The sequence below is a fragment of the Lates calcarifer genome, linkage group LG23 (genome assembly GCF_001640805.2).
Source record: "Lates calcarifer isolate ASB-BC8 linkage group LG23, TLL_Latcal_v3, whole genome shotgun sequence".
Classification (NCBI taxonomy): Eukaryota; Metazoa; Chordata; class Actinopteri; family Centropomidae; genus Lates; species Lates calcarifer.
The window spans coordinates 14,975,777-14,999,909 of NC_066855.1; the positions used below are offsets into that span (position 1 = coordinate 14,975,777).

General features: G+C 42.2%; 1 protein-coding gene across 1 annotated transcript; it reads left to right on the forward strand.

Moving 5' to 3' along the window:
* The first annotated feature begins 516 nt into the window (after window positions 1-516).
* On the forward strand, window positions 517-10,648 carry meox1 (mesenchyme homeobox 1). The gene is made up of 3 exons (XM_018679369.2): window positions 517-1,704; window positions 6,233-6,405; window positions 9,128-10,648. Exons 1-3 carry the CDS (start codon window positions 1,200-1,202, stop codon window positions 9,248-9,250), a joined length of 801 nt encoding a protein of 266 aa, XP_018534885.1. The 5' UTR covers window positions 517-1,199; the 3' UTR covers window positions 9,251-10,648.
* Window positions 10,649-24,133: the final 13,485 nt, after the last annotated feature.

Here is a 24,133-nt window from a genome sequence, read left to right on the forward strand (position 1 = left end):
CTGTCACACACAATTGCTACTACTGCTTAATATCTCAGACATAATAAGTAAGAAAAGCCCCACACAGGAACACATGCAAAAAATAGCACAATCCCTCAGTCACAGTGTTTGCTAAGAGAAAATATGAGCTTGTATTTTTGAAATATGGCTCTGAAATTTCATAGTGTGTTTCACTAAAGTGAGAAAACCTCAAGAGGTGTGAGAGCCAATGTCAAATCCAGTCATCCTATCACCTCAAAGTAAAGGAAAGTCCAGCCAGGTGGATTTGGGTTTGTAGCATTAATGTGCACACACACACACACGCAAAAACAGAGAAAGAAAAAAAAAGACTTTTTAGATTGGACAGAACAGGCAGGGATCAGGGGTGCACAGTGAAAGGGTTAGGGTTAACTTTCCTCTAAAGGGTGTCAAAAAAGGGAACTAAATTGGGTGTCAGAAAGTGCTAAGGAGCTGAAATAAGTAAGGGTCCCCAGCTCCCATGTGGGTGGGTGCTCACTTTATATTTTACAGACAATGTCCCTTTAAAAAGCCCCATGTCTGGAAAGCCCATTAGATGTGCATATAAAATTTCCCTCGTGATTAATAGTTGATGAAGCAGGGTTGTTTGGAGGGTACTACCAACATGTGGCCGGCAGGGCTCCTCCTCTGCAATCTCACGTTACACTCCATAAACTTGCCACTCTTTCCCACCTATACGTTTAAAAAGGAGGAGGGCTCACTTGTCAAGAATGCCTTAGAAGAGTTGTGAAAACAGCCAGCCCGAGAAGGAGAGTCATGCAGTTGCGGATGCAGCTCTCCTGCCGAGCCACAAACCACTCAGATCAGTCAGGGAGAGAGGGTGTGTGAGTGCAGGACAGGGGGAAAGTGTGTGAGAGTGTGTCAGGACCAGAGGCTCCAAAGGACGTCACACACGCTCCCAGAGAGAGAGGGAAACACGCTGTCACAGGAAGGCGTCTATCCTCACGCGCTCTGGACTGTGGAAGAGTCAACAGCGTCTGACAGAAGTGAGTATTCCAGCGGTGGATGCAGAGAAACGATGATGTGCATTTAGTCAGCTGCAGTGGATATTTCTCAAAAGTGACAAAGATTCAGATTTCCAGTCCTAACTTACTTTCTGAGGAGGGTTTAAAACTCCTCAGCGAGGAAAAGACTTGTAATAAGACATTATTCAAGAGTGTGTGAAGTGTTTTTGCATTACCATGGATCAGCCAGCCAGCAGCTGCATGCGGAGCGCCCACCCCAGCAGTCCCATCTGGGGTTGCATGAGGAACCCTCACTCAGGGGTCCCGGGAGCAAATCTGCAGTCGCCCTACCAGCAGGGCCCTTTCTCCCTCCACCAGAAGCCCGAGTTCCTGGCCTATACAGACTTCTCCAGCTCCTGCCTGGTGCCGACCGCACCGCACGCCGCCTACCCCCGCGATGACAGACTGTACCAAGAGAGCCAGGGGGGTTACCAGCGAGCTGACTGGCAGTTCAACCCCTGCGAGACGCGGGCGAGAGCGCCCGAGGCCTGCCCGCCCGTCGTCACCCCTGCAGTGGTCGGCGGCAGCAGCGGGAGCGGAGGGCCTGAGCTGGACAGTGTAGGGGGAGACAGGCTGCCAGGTGCTGTGCCCGGGTGCCTGGAGGGAGAATACTCACCCCAAAGTGTGGCGTCAGCCGACTCGGACAAGAAGAGCTCCAATAAGAGGAAGAGAGATGTCACAGGTGAGTCAGGGCACGCTGGGATTGATGGGAGTCAGCTGGGGTATGCTGCTTTATAGGAAAAAGTAGAGCATCCAAAAGCTCATCACAGAGGGCTTAGTAAAGGAAAACATACATTAATAAAATGCACATCTGGGAGTTTTAAAAATGATGGTGGACGTTCCTGTTTTTCTACTGTACAGTGGTGTATAGTAGTGGTGGAAATATAGAGAAAAGATGGGGAGGAAACATGGAAAGGCTCCAAGAAATCAGCTCAGCTCTTGATCTGGCAGACTTTCTTAATTTCCTTGGATTAAAAATGAAAAATTGGTTCCCATTCTCCGCAACAATAGATGAGTGTAAAAAAACATTTGACAGCCATTGTTGCTCCATTAATAGTTTAGAGAATGTTAACTATGTCAAGGTTAAGGATTTCTCCCATGCCCTGCATCACAGCTGGCATTTACACAAATTCTCTCTATTTCCTCACCAAATCGGTCTTAAGGCAGCACCCTCACCAGATCGCTATGTGAAAGGTGAGTAGGTGACAAGACTTTTTGTGTTCAAGACACACACTTTAAGTAGCAGTTGCATCCTCTTATTGTTCAGGGGCTTTCAGAAGGCTGAAGTGATTAACGAGGCGTCTGAATGTTTCATTGCGCTCCTGTATCCGTTGGAAATAGACCATTGTTTTATAACAGTACGACCAGAGTAAAGATGCTGGTAAAAAATGACATCAGGGTTATGAAGTGTTAAGGCATCACAGGTGCTTCAGATGGTATTTATTAGTATTCATTATAGAATTAGAGGTCTCAAAAGTGAATCGCTGAAATAGATGAACACGTATTCCAGCTGTAGTATATGATTAAAGAATAAATAATTGTTCATTTAAAAACTTTTAACCATTGAAAAGAAAAAAGAGGTCATGAAAAAATAGTTTTCAGTTTTCACTGATTTGAGATTTTCTGCTGCTTCACCAAACTCCAGAAGCTATAAGATGATAATATTCACATTACAGGCTACAAAAGAACGTGTCATTGCATATCCTCATATATGGTAAGAATTGTGTTGTTGGCACTGAAATCAGATCATTGTATGTTTTTGGATTAAAGTGCTATATATCCCACCTATCATATTTCACACTTGCTAGTAGGAAGTAGAAGTGCTATCTATGGCAGCCCAATTTCTCTAAAAGTCTTACATGTAATATTATTAACAACAAGAGCAACAGACTAAAGAACATGTTTATATTTAAACTGAATGTAAATGTGTAGAAGTTGAAATACATTGAATTTGACGCTGGCAGAATGAAAATAAAACAACGTCCAGCACATCTGGAGCTTTTACATTTCATCACATTTCATCAGAAAGTCTTTTCGAAACTGAGGAAAATTTCAGCCTGTTTACTTCATTTCCCATCACTAAGATGATGATTCATGCAATAAGATTGGTATTTTGCACATAATAACACCTAATAAGAAAGACAACGTTTGGAGTAAATACAATACATTTCTACTTTGGAGAACATCAAGTAGCCTTTTGTAAAACTTTGTAGAGCTTAAAAACATTTTCATATATATTTTAAATGAGATTTAATTATATGGACAGTATTAATGTTTATTTTAATCTACTTAAGGTGATAGGTGGAGTTTGCATAACAGTCCAGTTACTGTCACAAGAACTGTATGAGTATAATGTACAATGACAGGAGTTCAAGTTTATCCAAATGTAACAAAGCATATCTGATTATAAAGAGCAGAAATAATTACACGACTAGTGTCTGCAACAGACACAGCTCTAATTGAGCAGGGTGGTGGGTGAGTGCAGACCCCCCATCCCTCCCTTTCTTACCTTATTGTAACCTCCGCTCACTGCGCTGAAAACATGCCAGACCACGTCTGGTAAAATCACTTGCCTGTGAGCCCACTTTTTACATTCTTATCCATTGACATTTTCCTGTCGTTAAGCCGTAACACAATCTCCCACTGAGTGCATGCAACATGTCTGACCACTACATCAGCTCTTGGTTTCAGAAAAGACCCATTCAGTCTTGCATTGACGAGCTGGTAGAAGAGCATATATTAGGAAAAAGCCCTGAAGGCATTCACATTACAGACAGAGCTGCTGTACAGTCTGCTTGTGTCTGTGTGTGCTTATACAGATATGAAAATGTGGTGCACTCACAGAGACCTGCCCAAAACCCTAAACATTAGGGTACGAAGTTTGACCAATATTTTTTTTTAGATAATACAGTGCACTCTGTAACAGGGGTGTTCATATAAACATTCTGCTGCTCAAGTGAACATGCTACTATGAGAAAATTATTTTTAGCAGTATTAGTATTAGTACAGTCATTTCTTATACTGAGGACAACACCTATGAAACACTTATTAAATTAAAAAACACTATATTGTACTTGTGAGCAAATATAAGGACTTTTTAAAATTCACATGATTTTTCTACAAACACTTGAAATGTTAATATATTTGTAACTAGTTGTAACTCATCTTATGAAGCAAACAGAATACATAATAACATAGCTGTATGCAAAGCAAAGATGTTATGAAGCAGTTATTTTACGCACTTGTTAATGTGTGTTAATTTGTTAAACTCATGTAGACGATTCTTTATGTATAATTTATGTTATCAAACAAACATTACCCATATATATATACATATTAATAAACACACAAATATCCTGATATCTGCTTACAGATACAAGATAAAGTGTTGTGGTGTGTTATGAACTGTTCATTAATTGACTACTGCTTACAAACGATAAATAAGAGGCTTTACCGATAAAGATCCTAATTCATTGTGAAATCTTGGCTCCCACTTTTACACACACAAATTATGTGATCAGTCAAACCTGTAATTTTCGCCTGGGGTTTTCTCTTTAAAACAATCATTAATTTACAACAGCTTTAATTCTGTCCTGATTAAGACAAACTACTTTTGCACCATCCACCCAAAAAGGCACCAAATGCTGTTTGTCTTTGGGACCCTGCTGGGTGCAGAAGCCTTCTCCCTGCAAGTTTACGGCCTCTGGCTGTGCAGGATATTTATTGGGGGCCTGTTTAGTGAGAGCCAGTATGTGCCCTGCCAGGTGTTCGGCTTGACTTAAAAAACTGCTTGGCACAGCTCCAGACCAGACCTGACGAGGCCAGCCAGCGCCGGCACACTCAGGGCAGCGTGTCATTACTGACATTTAAACCACAATAAGAAGGTTTTTCCGGCATGACACACGGGCACTCCGGCACACACATCAGGCGTTTGCACACGTTGAGCAGATATGCACAAACTGCACACACACACACACACACACACAATTACACATATACACACATGTCCTGGTCTGCCCAATCACATCTGGACCAGGTACTGCAGTCCATTTCACATTCTGGCCCTGTGCTCTGGCAAGCACCGAGCAAAACTTCTCACTTTGACAAATTAGAACCATTTTCTAGAGATTACATCAGCATCTAGTGTCGCTACCAATGCACAATTATTACAAAAAAACTCATTCCCTTTAATACACAAGAGGGGTTTTTCGCTGAAAGTTAAATCAGCTCGCCTTCATTTATATTTATCTTGGTAAATGAGGTTTAAAATTCCACAATTTCTTAGGAAATATGGAGGCAGAGAAATCTCTAAATCCCGGCAATAAACTGCACATCCCTCATCTTATGAAAGCTTGGATAATGTCGATCCTGCTGCCACATTCATAGAGTTATCTCAAGCTTTTCTTCTTTTTTTTTTTTGGTGATGTATTTGCTGTCATGTAGAGATGAGTTAATGTGAATCTTTCCCTAAGTGCTCCAGTGGGAAATCTCAGACACACACACACACACACCACACACCTACGTAGCACTCAGACCTGGACACATCCGCACCTTTGTTCTTTTGTTAGAGGCTTTAACGATGTTCCGCTGCATTCCTCCCCTAACTCAGTCCCTCTGTGGCTGGTTTGGTGGCCCCTGCCCTGTGCCGACACGTTCTCACACACACACACACACACACTGTGAATGAGTGTTTAAATGCACAAATTTGTACGTGCATGCAGGACAGACAAATACAGGCAGAATAAATGCACGAATGTACTCACTGTACGCACACACGATGCAGGTGATCAGGACTTGAAAGCTCAGGTCAGGGTGGTCTCTTTTTAATGTGCTGGTTTTGGTGTTTACTATATGAGGGGGCCTCCCACTAAAGAGACTTTGAGTTTGTGGTTTTGTTGGTCGGAGAGGTCCGTAAGGTCTGTTTAATAGTCAACTAGAGAATGGTCACAAAATCACCAGACAGCTAATTCAAATCGGATTACCTGTGAATAAAAATGAAAATAGAGGAGTCAAGTGGTGCAATTATATGTTTAGACAAACTTGAGTTACCATTTATATGTATTTTTATGCTCTATTTTAAACAAATGTGATGGAAAAAGTGCGAACAATATGTGCATACCTTCCTATGAAATAATGTGAAGTGTATTTTCCAGCATATAACCTTGAGTAGACAAACAGACCAGCACCTCACGCTGCATTTCTCTCTCCAGATATCCAGGAGTCCAGCTTTAAGGTGGACTCCAGCTGCAAGGCCCGGAAGGAGCGCACAGCGTTCACCAAGGAGCAGCTGAGAGAGCTGGAAGCCGAGTTCACCCACCATAACTACCTGACCAGGCTCCGTCGCTATGAGATCGCCGTCAACCTGGACCTCACAGAGAGACAGGTACACCACCTCTCCCTCACATGTGGCCCGCAGCAGGGTGGGATAAAGGATAATAATTATCATTCCACAGTAACTGCACATGTATTTGTGTTCAAACCTCTGGAATATGGAACAATGAAGTTGTCGTTTCACTAATAATTTTGTAAAGTCAAAAAAATAATGAGAGAACAGTAATTTGATTTTAGAATAGATACACTTTATACCCAAATCCTCTGAAAAAAAACTAGATCTAGTTGAAAGGTTTATGTTATAACTGCTGCATTCCTAAATTTCCAAATAACATTTTTTATTATTCCTACTGTTATATGTTTTCAGCAGCAAAATTCCCATTAAAAAAAAATTACCAAAAATCCCCCAGAAAAATGACACTTAAATAACTCTTAAGAACTTCACTTAAGATTTTCATGGAGCATAAAATAAAACAGAATAAACAAAACAAGCCAATTTTCCTGAACGGTAATCATCACTTTTTTTTATGGTGGAGACTACTCTAAAGGACTCTACGTCCACTATATGTATAATAATAAGGCATAAACATGAGCGATTTTTTCCAGAATACTTTTCATCCTGTGGTTGTAGCAGAATGACATGCAGCTTTAATGAGTGGGCGGCAGCTCCAGACCTGATGAAATCGGGCGAACATGTGTCGATGCTGCTGGATAAAACCCCAGTCTGTCTGTCAGGCCCAGTGTCCCAGCTCCTCCTAATGAGGCCACGATGCCACAGTGACCACACATACTGCCGTCTGCTGCTAAATCTATTTCCCAGACCCCTGAAAAACACACACACACACTTGTACAGAAAGGCCAACACACACTCACACATACAGCCAGGTTCCATCTTCACTCAGAGCTCCCACTGCAACTTGCCGGCGTTTTCCAACTCATCCTACACGCTTTGGCGCTTTGCCGTCCTTTCAATCAGTCACGATGAGAAGAGGAGGAACTGGGAGACGAAGAGGCTGCAATATGTGGGAACAGATTCATCTGAGTCCCAGAGTTGCAGGGAGGGATGCTCGGTGGGATGCACAGAGGTCACACAAAGCATCTCTGACCTCAGAAATTCAGCTGAAACAGCACATAGGCTGGATGGCCACAGAGAATCATTTGTTGCTGCAATCATCTTATAGAGTGAGTGCAGATAGTTTTCATACATTTTTTAGCTGATTGTGTGAAAACCATGAGTCTCCACTTTGTCAGCTTTTCTAAGAAAAAGAGGCTTGAGTTTTGTCTTGTTGCATTGTAACATAATCCAGCAGCTTTTAATGGGTTTTATTGTCTTAAAGCATCTGTGTCATAGAGCTCCACTCTTGTCCAAAAGCAATTAAAAACACATCAATGCACTGTCACACTGGGCGGGTTTCTTTCATTACTGTAAACACACACACTGTGCTTTATTCCGAGTCAGTCCCACACACACACACCATCCTGCTGGTGTACTCACTAGAGCATCAAATGTGTATCAGTTAGTTGCTGAAAATAGTCCCCAACAAATGCACTGTTTCCTCCTGTCTGAGTAAAATTTGCTAAAAACTGCAGTGCCCAGCTGTTCAAGGAAATAACTGATCCTGAAAAAAGTAGGAATCTGTTGGGACTGAGTACCACAGACAGATCAGGGATGTCAGAAAGTGTTGAGAGATTGTTGTTGTTTCTGGAGAATTTTGTTGACTCATTTAATCCTCACCAAATGTAAAAAATACATGGCTTTCGCTGGACGGCCTCAGTATCCAAAATGTGTAAAACATTCGTATCACTTCATCTGATATATCAAGAGTAACTTAAGCATGACACAAGCACAGATTTAATTTGACACGGAGCCTTGTATCAGTATTGTGTGAATGTCTTACATAGTAGCTGTTTGGACCTTGTCTGGTCTGAGTGATATATTACAGTTTATACAGTCTGTCACCATATTTAATCAGTGTATAACATCTTGACTGAGGGTTATCCATCATAGATTTAACTATACTTGTTTTTTTCTGCTGCTTTTTCCCTGTAATTTTCTCAACTTTCAGGAAGTATATGTTTTCGTTGCTATTCTCTGCTGAATAGTTGCATGACAGGCATGATATTTTCTTTTCAGAATAGCACAGTGATACAGATGAGCACTGTCCACATTGTGAGTAAACTTACATCCTTTGTAGGCCGACATCCTGACAGTTGACTCTTTTGACCTGCTGTCTATACGATACTCTCTGCCTGCATTAGCAGAGGTTTTTGAGCCAGAACTGAGCGCTTTGCACTGACAATTCATGCAACTTGCAAGGCCAACGCATACTGAGCCAATTTATATACTGCGCTGGGAGATTTGTGGGGGATTATTTGTCTATTTTTCTGCTGACCATGTTGTAAATTGTGCTAAAAATTGCAAAACAGAGAGAAAAGCCACAGTGATCCTGTTACAAGTTCAAATATGAACCATAAAAATACATTCTGTGCTGTGTCTGTGTGTGCTATAGATATTTATTGTTTCAAGTTCTTATGCAGAGTATTTATTTGTAGTATTAACTGTTACAGACGACAGGCTGCAACTAGTGATTCTTTTAATTAATTCATCTGTCTGTGGCAAATTTAGCTCAAATTTACTTAACAGTTTTCTCCATATATGCTGATGACGCTGCATAATAAAACTAACACAGTCCTTTGATCCTAAAATCAGCGCATAGTTTAGCGCATAGTTTCATAATCTTTAAAGTAACATTTCCCGTGTTTCTCTGCTGCAGGTGAAAGTGTGGTTTCAGAACAGAAGGATGAAGTGGAAGAGAGTGAAAGGAGGACAGTCGGCTTCACCAAACGACCTGGAAAATGACGACATAGACTCGGCTGCCTCGCCCAGCTCTGAATGAACAAGGGGGCCGGCGTTATGAGAAGGAGATGCTAATCCCCTTGTGACACACAGAGACTGGGGTCAACTGGACACTAATGCAGCACAATGCAACTTTTGCTCGTTTCTTTGGAAAGCTGCAAGAATCAAATAATTCCAGAGACTCTTTTTTTTATTCCCAGGAAGAAATCACTGAGCATCTCCTTTGCTGTTTTCTGTTGTAAATAGTTGATTTTTGTCCATAATTAACTGCATTTTGATACACTATTGATAAATATACTGTTTTTAGAGGCCACCTCTTGTAGCAGAGATGATACTCATGGTCACTGTAGATCACTGTCAAAGTCCTACAGTAGCTTCAAAGCCAGTGATCACTTATCAGACCGTGATGTGATGGTGTTTGAGTGCATCCCCTTTGGTTCCAATAATGTAATCATAGCCTTTGACGCTTGACTACAACCACCTGGGAAAACTCAGACTGCACAAGTATTGCCAAGCCATAAGTGCCTCCAAATCAGATGTTTTTGTTTTTTGTTTTTGTCAGTTTCTTCTCCTAGAATATAGTTTTGTTCTGTTTTTTTTTCTTTTTTTTTTTACAATTCTTTTTTATACATTTTGAATGTTATTGATAAAACACAGATGTTGCCTGTTTCTGCAAATAGAATAAATCATCTGCTGCAAAATGGGGGAAAATATCTTGATAATTTCTTCCACCCGTAACAACTGAGTTATGATTGGACAGTAAGACGATTTGTTTTCTTGGCTGACGGTTTTATCACGTGTAGACCCTACACTTGCTAAGACTTGAGAACAAAATAACTGAGGCGCAGTTTGCTTCCATTTGCTTTTGATGCTGGCAGTTGACATCAGGGGTAATCAATCATGTGTACGTGTTTGTGTACTTGTTAGACTTGTTTCAGAGATATGCTGCCCATATCTTAAATGTTTTGAGAGTGATTCAAACAGGTCTGGTGTTCTGCTCACTAATGGCTGCTTCCCTACTTGGAAAAACTGATAACCAATCAGATCTTTGTGGCCATGATTTGTAATGGGGACATAATCTTCCTGTGCCAGAGCCAGAAACATGGCAGCAGGGACAAGCATGGATGAGACTGATTCAGCTGTACAGGCTGTTGTAAACTGATTTACAGACATAACAACTCATAACATGACAAATATTAAGGCTGCACTAGCCAATATTTTTATGTGAATAGTAGAACAAATGACTATGTTTAATATGAAAGGAAAACCCACAGAGAATGACCACCTGACTTTGCAGCTCTCCTCAGCTCTACGGTGCATTTTAGCATCTTTCAGCTTTCTGTTTTGGTTTTGCAACCTGCAGCTTTAATGTTTTGGTTCAGTCTCACTGCTCTAATCAGCTGTGTTTGCAGTAGTGAAAAATAAACCTCTGATAATATCACTGTACACTACCTGCCTAGCACCAAACAGCAGACAAAGTTAGAGACAGTGTTAGAGAGTGTTTAGCAGCTAAAGGAAAAATATAATAACAAATATTTCCACCAGGAGAAGACCAAAACAGAGCTAAAAGGCCTTGGACTTAGATTCATCAAGTCACCAAAAATTGTCACTGTTATTAAGTCTGCTGGATGAGCAAACAGGAAACTGATGTGAGCTTGTTTGACTATAAATAAGTGTCGAAAAAAAATCTATGAATACTGCTTTAAGTTCACTGACCCTAACAATCGCTACAGCAATTGTAATGACTGTAAATGACAGCGGCAGGACAGATGTGTCCCTTGCTACTGATTGGTTAGGGAAATACAACAACATCCTGTCAGCCTGAATGAAAGAATGAAACAAAAAGACTGATAATTAGGCTAAAATCATTTATGCTCATATGCATACCTGCATGCATGCACCTCCTGGGCATCAGTCACATCATCCCAGGTGCAGTGAGAGTTTCACAGTTCTGTGAAATCTTCCTGTAGGGGGGTTGGTGCAACAAACCTTATCAAGAGGAATTACAAAGCCCTAATTTGGGTTTTCTTTGGGAGCTCCTGTGACAGGGCAAACTCAAAATCCCTTCCGATGATGGCATAATTATCTTCATTAATATCTCATATGGGGGTCGGATATCCCTGAGGTCAGATCGGAATCAGCTCTCATCAACGCCCACCTAGATCCTCTCTATAGCACTATAATCCTTAAGAATGTTTTCATAGTGGCAAGTGGCCTCCTGTAGATCCAACGCTGATTGGTCTGAAGTGACCTGACAAGCACTAACACAGCTATAAGTAGATGTGAGTGTGTGTGTGTGTGTGTGTTTGAGAGTTTGAATAGGAACATTCATTTTTGTACACCATGACTGTCATTCCAGTCAGCTGACAAAAGGCCATTAACTTGACAAGGTGGAGTCGGGCTCCAAAAGCTAAAGTATTTGGCCCCCACACACTATTTTCAACGGAAGCATCTGGATGGGGCCAATTTGATCTCAACCTGAGTGGAACCTAGACAAACCCACGCATGGGGCCCCCAGGACCAGAGGAAAAAAAGGAAAGAAAAAAAAAAAAAAAAAAAAGCTTGCTGGCTGACCACTTGCGTATGATGGAAAAGGGAAATAATAGGTGGGTATGGGTGAAAAGACGGCTTCTCAAGTACAGGATGTTGTTGTAGCAGGTAGCCAGTCATCCAATTTCCTGCTTCCCAAAGAAAACAAGAGCTTGAGCATACGAGTCCCCAGACTTACAATGGTGGGCCTATGCTCAGACTCCGGCCAACCAAACAAAGCCTTCAGAGGTTACTGCCCTTTCTGCTGGTCTGCAGGGACTAGAGTTGGCGGGAGGGTGGGATGCTTGTTCCACACACACACACACACACACACACGCAGACTCAGGGTCAAGTGTTACTGTACGTCTGACCCCTCCGGGCCCCTGCTGCAGCTGCTGGGGGTGGAATAACTCCAAGACGATCTTGTGCCCGTTTTCCCCCTCGTTCAGCCTCTATTAAGGTCTATTATTGTATTAGTGGTAATAGAAGTCAAAATAAACCATGTCCAATTGTAATGATAGTATTAATATCAGCAGTGTAAACTAATGAAACTGGAATGTTGTTCTTTCACCATAGAGGTTCCTTTAAAAGGCACAGGGGTGGCCAAATTTATGGATTAGATTTAATTTGGTGGTATTGTGATTATGGGATGTAGAAGCTTGCCAAAACACCCAAGAAGGCAGCAAACGTAGGTTTCCCTTTCACTTATCTGTAGGAGAGTAGTTCATCTGGAGAGTTAAACATATTTTATTACCTTGCCAGTAGTCTTCTACACCTAGTTCTATTTTTTATTGATTTAGTATAAATTGGCTCGTCACGGAAGTTCAACACATTTCTAAGAATATCACTCTCTGTTGTTGTATCCCAGTTGACAGATGCACAGAATTTAAGGCTATGGCAGCCACTAAAAATAAGGATGGACACAGTTCCAGCAATATCTCCTCAGCTGTGATTATAAAAGCAGATTCAGCTGGAGAAAACATTCTTGAAATAACTCCCCTTCTCTGAATACAACCTTCTCTGTGGGCAAAGAGCAATAAGAAAACATTCGTCAGAGTGTCAGGCAGTCGGTGACTTCACCCTCAGCTCTCAACAGAAATATTCCTAGAACAGGCTTTCAGCATACGGAGGGTATTGCCACTAAAAGCACAGATTACCAGAGAATTGAGCCAAACGCTCTACAGACCACGTCACCAGCGTTAAGCTAAAAATGTTGCGTTTGTGGACAAATGCGACTTGCGGTTACATGAGCAGCTGCACTACACCGTTTCCATTTTAAAACATTTCCACTTATGAATCATCCAGCTGGATAAAATGGTATCATTGAAAAATGTGGCATTGAAAAATACAGTGGTTGACACCCTGGTCTATTTACAAGTACTTACTGGAGTGAACTGTGATTCATTTCACTGTAAATATACATCATCCTACATCAGGCTAAAGCATTACTAGAAAAAAAGGTGTGTGTTTAAACACAGCACATTACAAAAAAAAAGAAGACTGAAATTCTTCATTGAACCAGAATATTTTTGTTCAGTTTTCACTCTCTACAGGTTTGTGTCATATACAGTATATACTGTTTTCAAGGTATGTTTGGCTACACTTCAATCAACTTGCATGAGTGTACATATTCTGTTTAATTTTTTTTTTTTTTTTATTCACAATTTGAAATGGTTTTGTGTGTGTGTGTGTGTGTGTGTGTGTGTGTGTGTGTATGTGTTTTGTTTTATTTTTTCCTTTGGCTGCAGGTTTTCAGCACAGTGTAAACATGGAGAAGAAAAGGAGAATATCTGTGTTGATGGGACACATTCGAGGCTTTTCATTATGCCTTGTGAGGTATGAATATTAAGGAATATTGAAGTGTTTTAGAGAGTTTTTTTTTATCATCTTCATTTCTTCTAGCCACTGATACACAAATAACATTCATCTGCATTATTTTTGATAATTAGGAAAATTCTACAGTTGGTAATAATGAGACCTGAATTTACTGTAACCACTGCCTACAGCTGGATATCTGAAAGTTTGACACCAAGTGACCTCCCCAGCTGTTGTTTCCTCAAACTAACTTTATCTGTCATCATCAAGTTGCTCTCACTAAAATATACTTAGTATATAGTACATCAGTTAGACTCTAATGTCTAGTTATCACACTCAGAACCATTTGAGACCTGTACAGTTTGTAATGTAATTTATCTTTGTTTACTCCACAGTCTTAGATATATAGAGAATTTTTAATTTGTGCATCTCAGACTCTCAAACTTCTAAAAGAAACACATTCCCTGAACTAATTACAGCATTACATGATAAGATATAAGATAAGGTTGAAAAGCTTAGTTCTAAACTTGTTTAACAGACTGAAAGGAAAACTGGATAGAGAATGTGAATGCGTGAAATGCAGCAAATTTTACCAGCTCCACTCGATCCTTCAGAGTCTGAAGTTGAGCACCTTCCCTTGCTCTTGACAGGAAAACGTTTATTTTGAAAACCCTCTGAAGCTCTCTGCTTCAGCTCCAGTGGGCTCTTGGCGGGAAAGCTCTTGATGGATCGCCGGAGGTGTGAAGGTCAGCTCTACAAGAGGAGACCGTAGTAATTAAAGCATGTCCTTCTCCTACTGGGCCCTGCGCCCTGCTCCTCCAGCTCCATCTGCACACTGTTATTGTGCGCTGAGACGGCAGCTTGCGGCCTACATCAAAGACCCTCTGCACAAAATCTGACAGGCTGATAGGGAAGGAGACCGCTGTGAGAACGCAAGATAGTGGGAGTTAAGATAACATCATAATAGGGTAATATTGTAGGGCTGTGTGTGTCTGAGGGAGGGAGGGGAGGGTTGTGCGCATGTCTGTGGGAAAATATTGTGTCTAACTTTGCATCTAAGAGACTTGCTCAAATGGATCATGAAATATTTCAAATTCTAAACAATAAAATTTCATTTCTGGACACTGATGATTTGGTGAATGATTGTTTTTGACAGACTCATACGCCACAACCTTGGGAATGAGTCTTCAGACTCTGCCTCTTGTTAATTCTCATCTTTTTAAATCTGACAGTAAGAGCCTGTCCCGGACATGTCTGTCTCACCTTGCTGAGGGCTGCAGAAGACTACAGCACACTGGGTTTTGTCAAATGAAATGGACCCAGGAGAAACTTAATGTAACAAGACTGTTCTCCTTTCTTCCTGGCCCTCTGCTCTGCCCTCCTCTCTGTGATCCTTCATCCAGATACTCACATAGAAGCTGGGAGCACTGGACGCACATCCTCTCTTTCTTTTCATCCTTATTGTTATTTCAGGCCACCTGCAAATCTATTTCTCTGTTCTAGCCTCTCAGTTTAGTATGTCTGTTTTCAGCCTCTCACACATGCAAGACAGCAACCGCCAAACAGCAAGAAGGGGAGGAGAAAAAATGCGATGTCTTCCGCACATCCTCCCAAGACGGCCGTTGTGTCTGGAGGAGGCATATAGAGGAACGTGTGTTTGCGTGTGTGTCATGTCAGGGTGAGCATGTTTACATGTGTGTGAGCTTGTGTGTTAGTCTGTGTACCTGTGAGTAAGTGAACAAGCCTGTGGAGCAGACCCGTGTGTACTCAGTCGGGCGCAGTCAGCGATGGACACTCATGCAGCCTCTGCTCATCCTCCCCTCCCCACCCCCCACCCCCCACCCCCAAGCCTCTCGTCTCCGGTGATTAGCGGCTCCTGAAGGAGTTATAAATCTTCAGTTTCCATTGCACAATCAGTCAAGACGGGCCAAAGTTGAGGAGCTGCACAACATTAAATTATAGGAGACTTCCTGCAAAGTCTCCTTTGGATGTTGCGTCTTAAGCGAAGTGGATACCAGAGCCTCAGGCCATGGGACTCTGGTCTATGGCTCCCTCTGGTTGGTACTTCTGACCTGCTGTGTCCTGCCTGGTGTGGAGCCAGGAAACCCAGCAGCAGTTTGACTCTGCAAATCATCACACAGAGGACCACTCAATCACACTGTTTGCAGAGCAAAATGAACATAGAAGGCCTTGTTCACCAGAAAGCACAAGGCGAGTACACACAGCATGAAAGTTGGAGAGTGAGGTTTCACTGTCTGGCTCAGAGGTTTCGACAACACCAACGAAAAACAATCATACATCTCAAACTCCAGACTACTGACATTACAGTACAGCCTGAGTCTTTTAGTAACAACTTCTAATACAGAGACAAATAGACCCAGGAGAGCTTTTCAAAATCTTCTCCTATGAGCATTTTCTAATCTTTGGTTAACTATATATAAGTTAAACAGAGATCATGACCACCCTCATATGACAACCCTTTTGTGCAACTGTCTTTATATTGTTAAGGACAAAATTGTGCCAGTCATGTTCATTATTTATAGCTTTCATCAGGGTTTAAGAAAAGTTCCCAAAAGTTAATATCATGTGATGTTTATATACTATAAGAGGTATTCAGGTCTTGCAGGGCAAACTAGATTCTCAGAACTTGGACTGTGGAGCAGGACTAGATTTTGTAAGGGTTAAGTTTCAGAATGTTGCCCACATCAACATGACATAGAAGGATCATAAACCTGATCTCCACTTTAGTCTTATTTATGTCACAAAACTGCAACAAAACTCACAGAATAACAGTAAAACATCATAAAAAGCATACCAGTTCTATAGAAAAACATATCAATCACATACATCAACAGCTTCTCGCTCTCTCTGTAAAACAGTAGACTTTGTCTTCAGGGTAAGCCAATCTCACATCTACAACTTCTAATCCTCTGCTGCGACCAGCGAGCCCCTCCATCATACACAGAGGCTCATTCAGCCATTGTGACCAGGTCTCCATTCATCCTCCTACCGAGCAGGTCCTCCTGTCCAAACAGACCCCGGCTTGAGGAGCGATGGGGAAATGGTCCTGGAGGCAATGGCATCGGGCAGCGGAGGAATCATCCATCAACACGAGGGCTCCCAGAGTGCACTGGGATCAGGCTGCTGTCATAAAGGTGTCATGGCAGCCGGACAACTGAACCTATAGGACAACAAAGGCACCGATGTCTCTCGACTATAAGGATCCGTGGTGAGCCTGTTTTCTGGAGTCTGGTTTCACAGAGGCATCTGAAGATTGAGACCAGTGGAAAACGCAAGACCCAGGAAGCTTTTCAAAGTTACTGTAGATCACACAAAATCTAACTCGCAAACATTCTGATCTACTTTTATTGATGAAAGTGGAGTCCGACAGTGTGTAGAGGTTTTCTCTCTATAAAATGTAAAATACGAGAACTATAAATATGCACCAGTAATGACTGTGATGTGAAAGGTAGCGCTGATAGTGAAAAACCCACAGATAATCATGCGACTCTGCAGTTCCACTCAGCTCAGGTGGAGCATCTTAGCCTCTTTCAGTTCATTGTTTTGGTTTTCTGGCCTGCAGCCAACTTTGTTTCAGCTTTACCACTCTAGTCAACCCCAGCTTCAGACATAGCTGGTTTTTTTTTTTCTGTCTGTAAGCTACCTGCACCAAACAGCAGAGAAAGTTAGCGATTAGCTGGTGAAGAAAATGAAACACTGAGCAGCTCCAGAGCCAGATGTTTCAAACAGCAGAGAAGGAGCTGTTGAAAACATAAGAAAGTATTGGACTTATATTTGTCGTCTGAACATAAATTATAGAAAGTTTTTGCTCACTCTCTTTTTAATCTTAGTTTTTTTGGCATTTTGCTTTTATTTCACAGTTGACAGTTTAGGGAGAGAGAAGAAATGAGGGCAGAGAGATAGAGGAGTGTGACACATGCAGCAAAGGTTACCTGGCCAGAAACCGAGCCTCGGACGCTGCAATTTATGTCGAATGTGCTGTAACCATTAGGCCACTGGATTCCCCAAGAGATGTAACTTTAAATGTCAGGATAGCTTGGAAACAATATCCATCACAATCAGTTGTTTTAAACGCAGGGTGGAGGTGAGGTCATAACTGTCCTGGGGAAAAAAAATGTTATCATAGGTTTTCAAAACTCTCTGTAATATTCAGATCATCTCAAAATGGAGTTTATTCATCGCTGTTTTTCAGAAATGTTAAATGTATAATTTAGACTGCAAAATGGCTTTTGGTTCAAGGGAAAAGTGTTTATGGCATTATGAAAAAGTTGTGTCACAAGTGCGAGGAGAAGAGTAATGTGTAGAGATGTATAAGCTAACCCTTTCATCCATGCTTTTAATTTGTTGCCGAGTATAGTTTCCTCTTCCAGGTCACCTGTTTGAGCCAGGAACACAGGTGTAGGGGGCGTGGCCAGGAGAACTGAGGTGGGGAGAGAATTGTTTGGGGCTGGGGAAACAAAGACAAAGGAGCTGTCAGCAACAGTGATAAAAAGAAAAAGACACTTTCATGATTAAACCTCATCCATGTGAAACAGATGAATTCAGAAAACAACTGACGCTGAGTACCAGAGATCAGCTCTAGGCTGGAGACTAATCCCTAGTTCAGAGTTTGGTGAGTTATTGTTTTCTCCTTTTTTCTTTCAATACCTTGATCTTCCTGGTTTCTATTTTTACATTTGGAACAGAGGATGTAAATTACATTTTTCTGTTTGGACCTTTTAGGCAGAAAACTGACTACAGGCTGCTTTTGGCTCTGTGGGTGTTGAACATATGCATGCAGGTGAACAATAAGAGGCTGTAGGGCTCTTATACTATTATTGTGATGACATGTGTGATTTTTTTCACATGGTTCATATATTATGTCATAAGCAGAACCTGACTTTTCAAGAGCCTTTTGTGTGAGCATGAAAGAGTAGAAGTTTAAAGCTCACAGGCTGATCAATAAATAGCAGGGTTACTGAGCATCACCCGCACGTTTACTGCCCCCAGTAAATTCCAGGGATTTGGGTTTCCATACAAAGTTTTAGACGCGAGATGGCAGAGATTCTCAAGTACAGGTGTTGTCATAAAAAAAGATGACAAAGATCCAGTAATGGGGAGCCTGAGTGAGGTTAAAGCCATCAACAAAGGCATACGAGCCTGAATCTCAGCAGGTCACAGTTTATGTTTGAATAAGGTGTCACTCTTAAGTGCTTGAGGTAAAGTAGGCTGTGCTACTGAGTTTCCATGTATAGTAAACACACTTTAGTCATGGGAACAATTTGGAGAGAAAGGAACCACTTTCACATGAGACTCCTTTAAAATGTGTTAAACTACTGTATATTCACATTGTGGCCTTTCCCTTAAATGACAGCGCTGTGAAATTTCAAAAACGCAAATAAAAGCTACAGCGGTCTAAAGTCACAGAAAACATCTGTTAGGTTGACCACAGGTTTATGCTAAATTCATTTTCAAATAGTGTAAAATTTCCCAGCCATCTGGTACTGAAGCAGGACAAGAAAAAAAAATCTACACAAATATTTGCAAATAGTATTTCATCCAGGTCTGCAGATGATTTCAATAAATGCAGATGCAGCCGCACAATGAGCCCAGCTCCACTTGAAAATATACAGACTCCCCAGTTCTGTCCTGTCTGTATTTTAATGATCTGTGGGGGGACCGTGAGCCAAGAGTGTGACTGTGTTCACCTGTGCCAGCACATTCAGCCTGGCCTGCGTCCAAACCAGCTTTGAGCAGAACCAGAAGTGGGCTCAGCCATCATGAACCAAGGCTCTTTAAACCTCCTCATCCATCCACCACCCGTCTATCTATCCTGCTACCCATCTTTCCACCCACTCCCACACTCCTTCTACTGTTGGCTCTTAAGTCTGAGCTCTACGAGTCTGTAGCGTGACAGTGTGTGTATGTGTTTGTCCACCTCCAGTGTGTACCTGCATGGATATGTGTGTGTGGGTATATGTGTCTGTACTGTGCTTGTGTGTGTGTGTGTGTAGAGCACGGTGTCTAGGAGCCTGGCGTTTGTTATTCTCTCTGCAGTCACACTGTCTTTCATCAGGGCCCGTCCTGCAGCCCACAGACTCTCAGTATACAGTTTCATAGTCTTGGGCCCCTGTCTGCTGTAGCACGTGGGTGGATGATTTCTAACACATGGGAACCTTGGGAGCCCACGCAATGCTGGAACAATAGAGGACCTGTCAGTATCAGGGCACTGGAAGAGGACGAGACGGCAGGCGGTGATGATGTCAGAATCATTCACACCCACCCACACTTCCTCCGCCCTTCTTGGCTCTCAGTCACAGGGGCGCATGCACGCATACAGAAGCAACCACAAGTGCAAGAAATAATTACTTTTTATATGATAGTACATACAAATCTCCCTTGCCTCATACTGTGCACCCACATGAGCATGTATATAGACACAAAAAAGACCCATGCCCATCCTAAAACTACAAAAATACAAAGTACATTACCAGAATTAAACTTTAAAGCAATACTGTGTAAATTCTGCTGAGCAGCAGACATTTGCACATTAAATTCTGTTGAGTCAGAGCGGTTGCAGGCACTGGAAGCAGCTGTCCCCTAGAAAGCTAACACCTCATGTATAGAAAATGAAGCCTATTAATCGCTCAGGCAACAAACACATTCATGAATTGATTGATGAATGAAAGACAGAATCACAGAGCTAGCTTTTCTTTGCACTATTTGCAAATCGTACCCGCTTAACTAAAGTTGTACAGGTGTCAGGAGCTCAAATTGAGACTGAAAAAGGCGCCACTCTCCCTATTACAAGTCAATGTACCATCAAAATAATTTTGAGGCAGTTATTTTAAGGTAAAATAGTTGTATAATGTTGCTTTAAATCCTATTTTCTGGATTGTCTGTGTCTACCAAAATGATTTGTGTGTATGTCTGTGCATAGGCCCTAAGTGTATGCACTCATATGTGTGTGGGTATGTGTGTGCACCCTGTATGTACAAAATCCCACTTAAACCCCTGAGGATTAGGCCTCTCAGAGCAGCCGTTCTCCAGCTGCAGAGCTCTTGCACGCCCAGTGGATAGCAATCTGACTTCCTGTGACACCTTTGCCTCCCTGAAAGTGAGAACCAGCACTCCAGCGCCATATGGGCAGTAGACAGTCTACATGTTAGCAAGTTGGCAGAATGAGCTTCACGAGGCTGGCAAACGTCCACGGCATTATGTTGGGTTTATCCTGAACATTATTTGTTAAGTCTTGCTGGGCTGGATGTGTGCTTGTGTAGTGCATCTGCAGAAAATGAGGAGGTTTTTGGTGGAGGAAGGGCAAGAAGATAGCCAGTTTCTGTGTACCTCTCCTGTTACATCTTACTGCATTCTTTCTTCACCTCTTGAACAGGAACCAAAGGACAGACATTGGCTCAACTTCTCTTTGTTGTCTGGAAGCAGATTCAGAGGCAACAGCAGATTCCATCCTGCTCGTCTGCCAGTGTTGGAAAAATAACAGGCAATACAATATGGTAGAAAGGGAAGGAGGAAGGTGGGTAGCCTGGGTAATGAGTGGAGTTGCTGACTGTTTGGAGGTTTTGGAGTCAGGGAGAGGGAAAACAGGGCAGTTCCCAATGGTCGGCTTGAGTCCGGCGAGGCCGCAGCACACGCCAAGCAACGAGAGTGAGGAAAGCAATCCATCACTGGAGGTCCACAGGAGGAGTGGGGGGGGCAACACTGGGCCAAACCATAACAATATGTGTGTGTGGCCATTGTTAGCTGGCCAGGGTCATTGCATGTTGCTGGTAGCCTCCACACCCTCTGAATCCAGTGAGAGTCAGTACCTTCAGACACTCCCAAGAGGGGGGCAGCGAGGGGGACCTGTGGGAATGTAGCGAAATCTTTCCATTCACACACACACACACAAATATGCCAAGCAATGGGAATGCCCTATTTAAAGTGAAAGGAAAAATAATGTGGCAGCAGTGGTTAGCAATTCTTATTCTCAAAGTGAGTTGAGCTGTTAAAGCTGTGAATAATCTCAGGCCTAAAACTGATGCCCAGCATTTCCTTTCTTTGTCTTTTAGAAATAACTGCTTCCTCTATCCCCACTGACAACAAAACTGTGCTTGACACATTTTTAAAGTGTATAAGTGCTATTCTCAATTAGTTTTCTTCACCTCTGTAAGATAGACAGATATCAAAACAGATATACTCCCTGTGGATAACCATTATTCTGAGTACAAGTATGTAAATATTGGCATTCCTCAAGGCAGCACTTTGGGGACCTGACCATTAACTTATTTCAATTGGTTGATAGTTTGCTCAGTTTTTTCCATTTGCCATTATTTTCCAAAAGGTGTCCTAGTTTTTTTTCACTCCTATGTTGACTTATCTATATACTCTTCATTTTTGTTTTGTTTAATTAAATTTAGCTGGTTTGTTGTATTTTGCTTCATAAAAGTTGAAATTGTTAATTTTTCTGTGAGGAAATGCTTAATACACTAAAACAATGAGGATATAACGCATTAAAGTTCAATAACATGTCAATATAAGGGCTGGACCAATCCAGTAAATGCTGCCGCTGTTTAACAGCTTCTACGACATCATGTGATACTTGTCTTGGTAAACTGACAGGTTGTTATGCCGATCAGCAGGCTATCTGGGCCTAACCTAAACAACCCTGAGATTACCTCTGTGTTTGTTTGACTGTTTACTCTGGGCCAGCTTCGCTCCCTCCCCACCGACAGCAACACAAGCCATTACTGCGGACCATCTGTGGACACGGGTCAGTGTTGACCTACCGCTCTCCAAACACCAGTCAGCTACGTCCAGAGGGAGTCAGTCAGCCTAGCACAAACACAAATACCGTCAATGAGGAAATATGGAGCCTGTCTGTACTGTTTAGACTTGAATACCATCTAGGTTTGCGGTTCTACCAAAAGTGTGTTTGAAAACTCTACTGCTGCCAAAACCAGTATTTTAAAAAAGTGAAATATTGAGAATGAGAAATCAAGCTATGCATATACATAAAATCATCAAAACTTCAATATAGTATGTGATAAAATCAGGTCATAAAAACATGAATAACTATATTTTTCTTCTTCCCTTTAGATGCCCTAAGAATATCTTGTTGCTGTTTTGCTGGGAATTGAAACAACGCACATCAAAAGGTAATTGCAGGTAATGATGCTTTTTTAATTGCAGAGAGTCTGTTAATCAGTCTGTTCTGTCTGTCCTCCAGAGAGCGACCTGACATTTTCAGGCAGTTTTAAAGTCTCTGGCTGGGTTTGTGCATTTTTCTCTGCATTCTGCAAACTTGGTGTCAATGCACTTTACAGTGAGTGATCTCAAAGGGACAATAAGTGACTGAAAACAGCACTGTGTTTTTTTTCTTTCTTTTTTTAAAGTGAGGGGCTGGTTTGGCTTTGGGAATGTTGTTTAATGTGCTGGTGAGACGATGAAATGTGATCCAGGAAGTCTAGCAGTTTATAATACTCTGAATCAGGGTTTTACCACTGTGGATGGCTGTCACAGCAACAATCATCTATCTTTTGTCACAATGATTGCCAGGTAAACTTAATTACAGCATTCATGTTACAAAGTAAGCCACCAATTCGATTGGAGAATGCAGCACCTTGCCAAATGATATCGACTGAGTTTCTGGCGCAGAGGAAGACATTTCCTCTGTTGTAATGTAAGGACAGGCCCACTCTTTGGCTCCTGAACTGTTTATTAAGAAACCAGGAACTACACAAGAAAATCTGCTGAGGATGTGGGCACTGTAAAATAAGAAATGTATATGAGGAAGTCTCCAGGAAAGTATGTCGATTTTGTAGTTACAGCTTGGAATTAATCTCTTTATGTCTCAACACTTCCTACTGTCAGACTGCCTGATTATTACGGCCATTTAACACCACATCAAAAAGAGTGGCAAACAAACCAAATACACGCAACAATCTCAGGCACCAGCTGGTGTGAAACCAGCAGCCTGGATCCTATTCCCTAATCCTGTCCCATAGAGGACAGGAACTCTCACAGAGACTGTCCACCACCCTCGCCTTTCAGCAAAACACCTGGTGAAGTCAGCAGCCAAAAGTGCCACCTCCCTGCTATACATCATCATCACCAGCTTTCATAACCCCAGACTCGGTCTTCATCACTCTGTCCTCTTCCATCATCCAGTTTCCATTGCTCGACTCGCCGCAGGTCTGTACACACAAACATTCAGAGACAGGAAAGCTACTCTTACACCGATTACATTTAAGTTTGCCTCTGTCTGAAGGGGAAGTCTCAGCATCTACAAGGGTCGACTGCCTTGGCTGTAAACCAATTCCTGCCAGGCTATCACCTTTCAGCCCCCCAGTCCCTGAGTTATTACAGCGCGGCTGTTCACAGCAGCGCAAGCCCAGCGTGGTCTGGTCTGGTCCGGCCCGGCACTGAGCTCGGCAGTCAGCCACCTCGCCCCTTGCCAACCCCCCACCCTCCCACACCCCTCGTCTCCAACCAAACAGTGCGCTGAGGGCTTCCGCTGCAGGTGTCTGAAACTTTCTTCTCCTCCTCCTGTCAGTCCTTCTCCTCTTTGACGAGAGCTTTA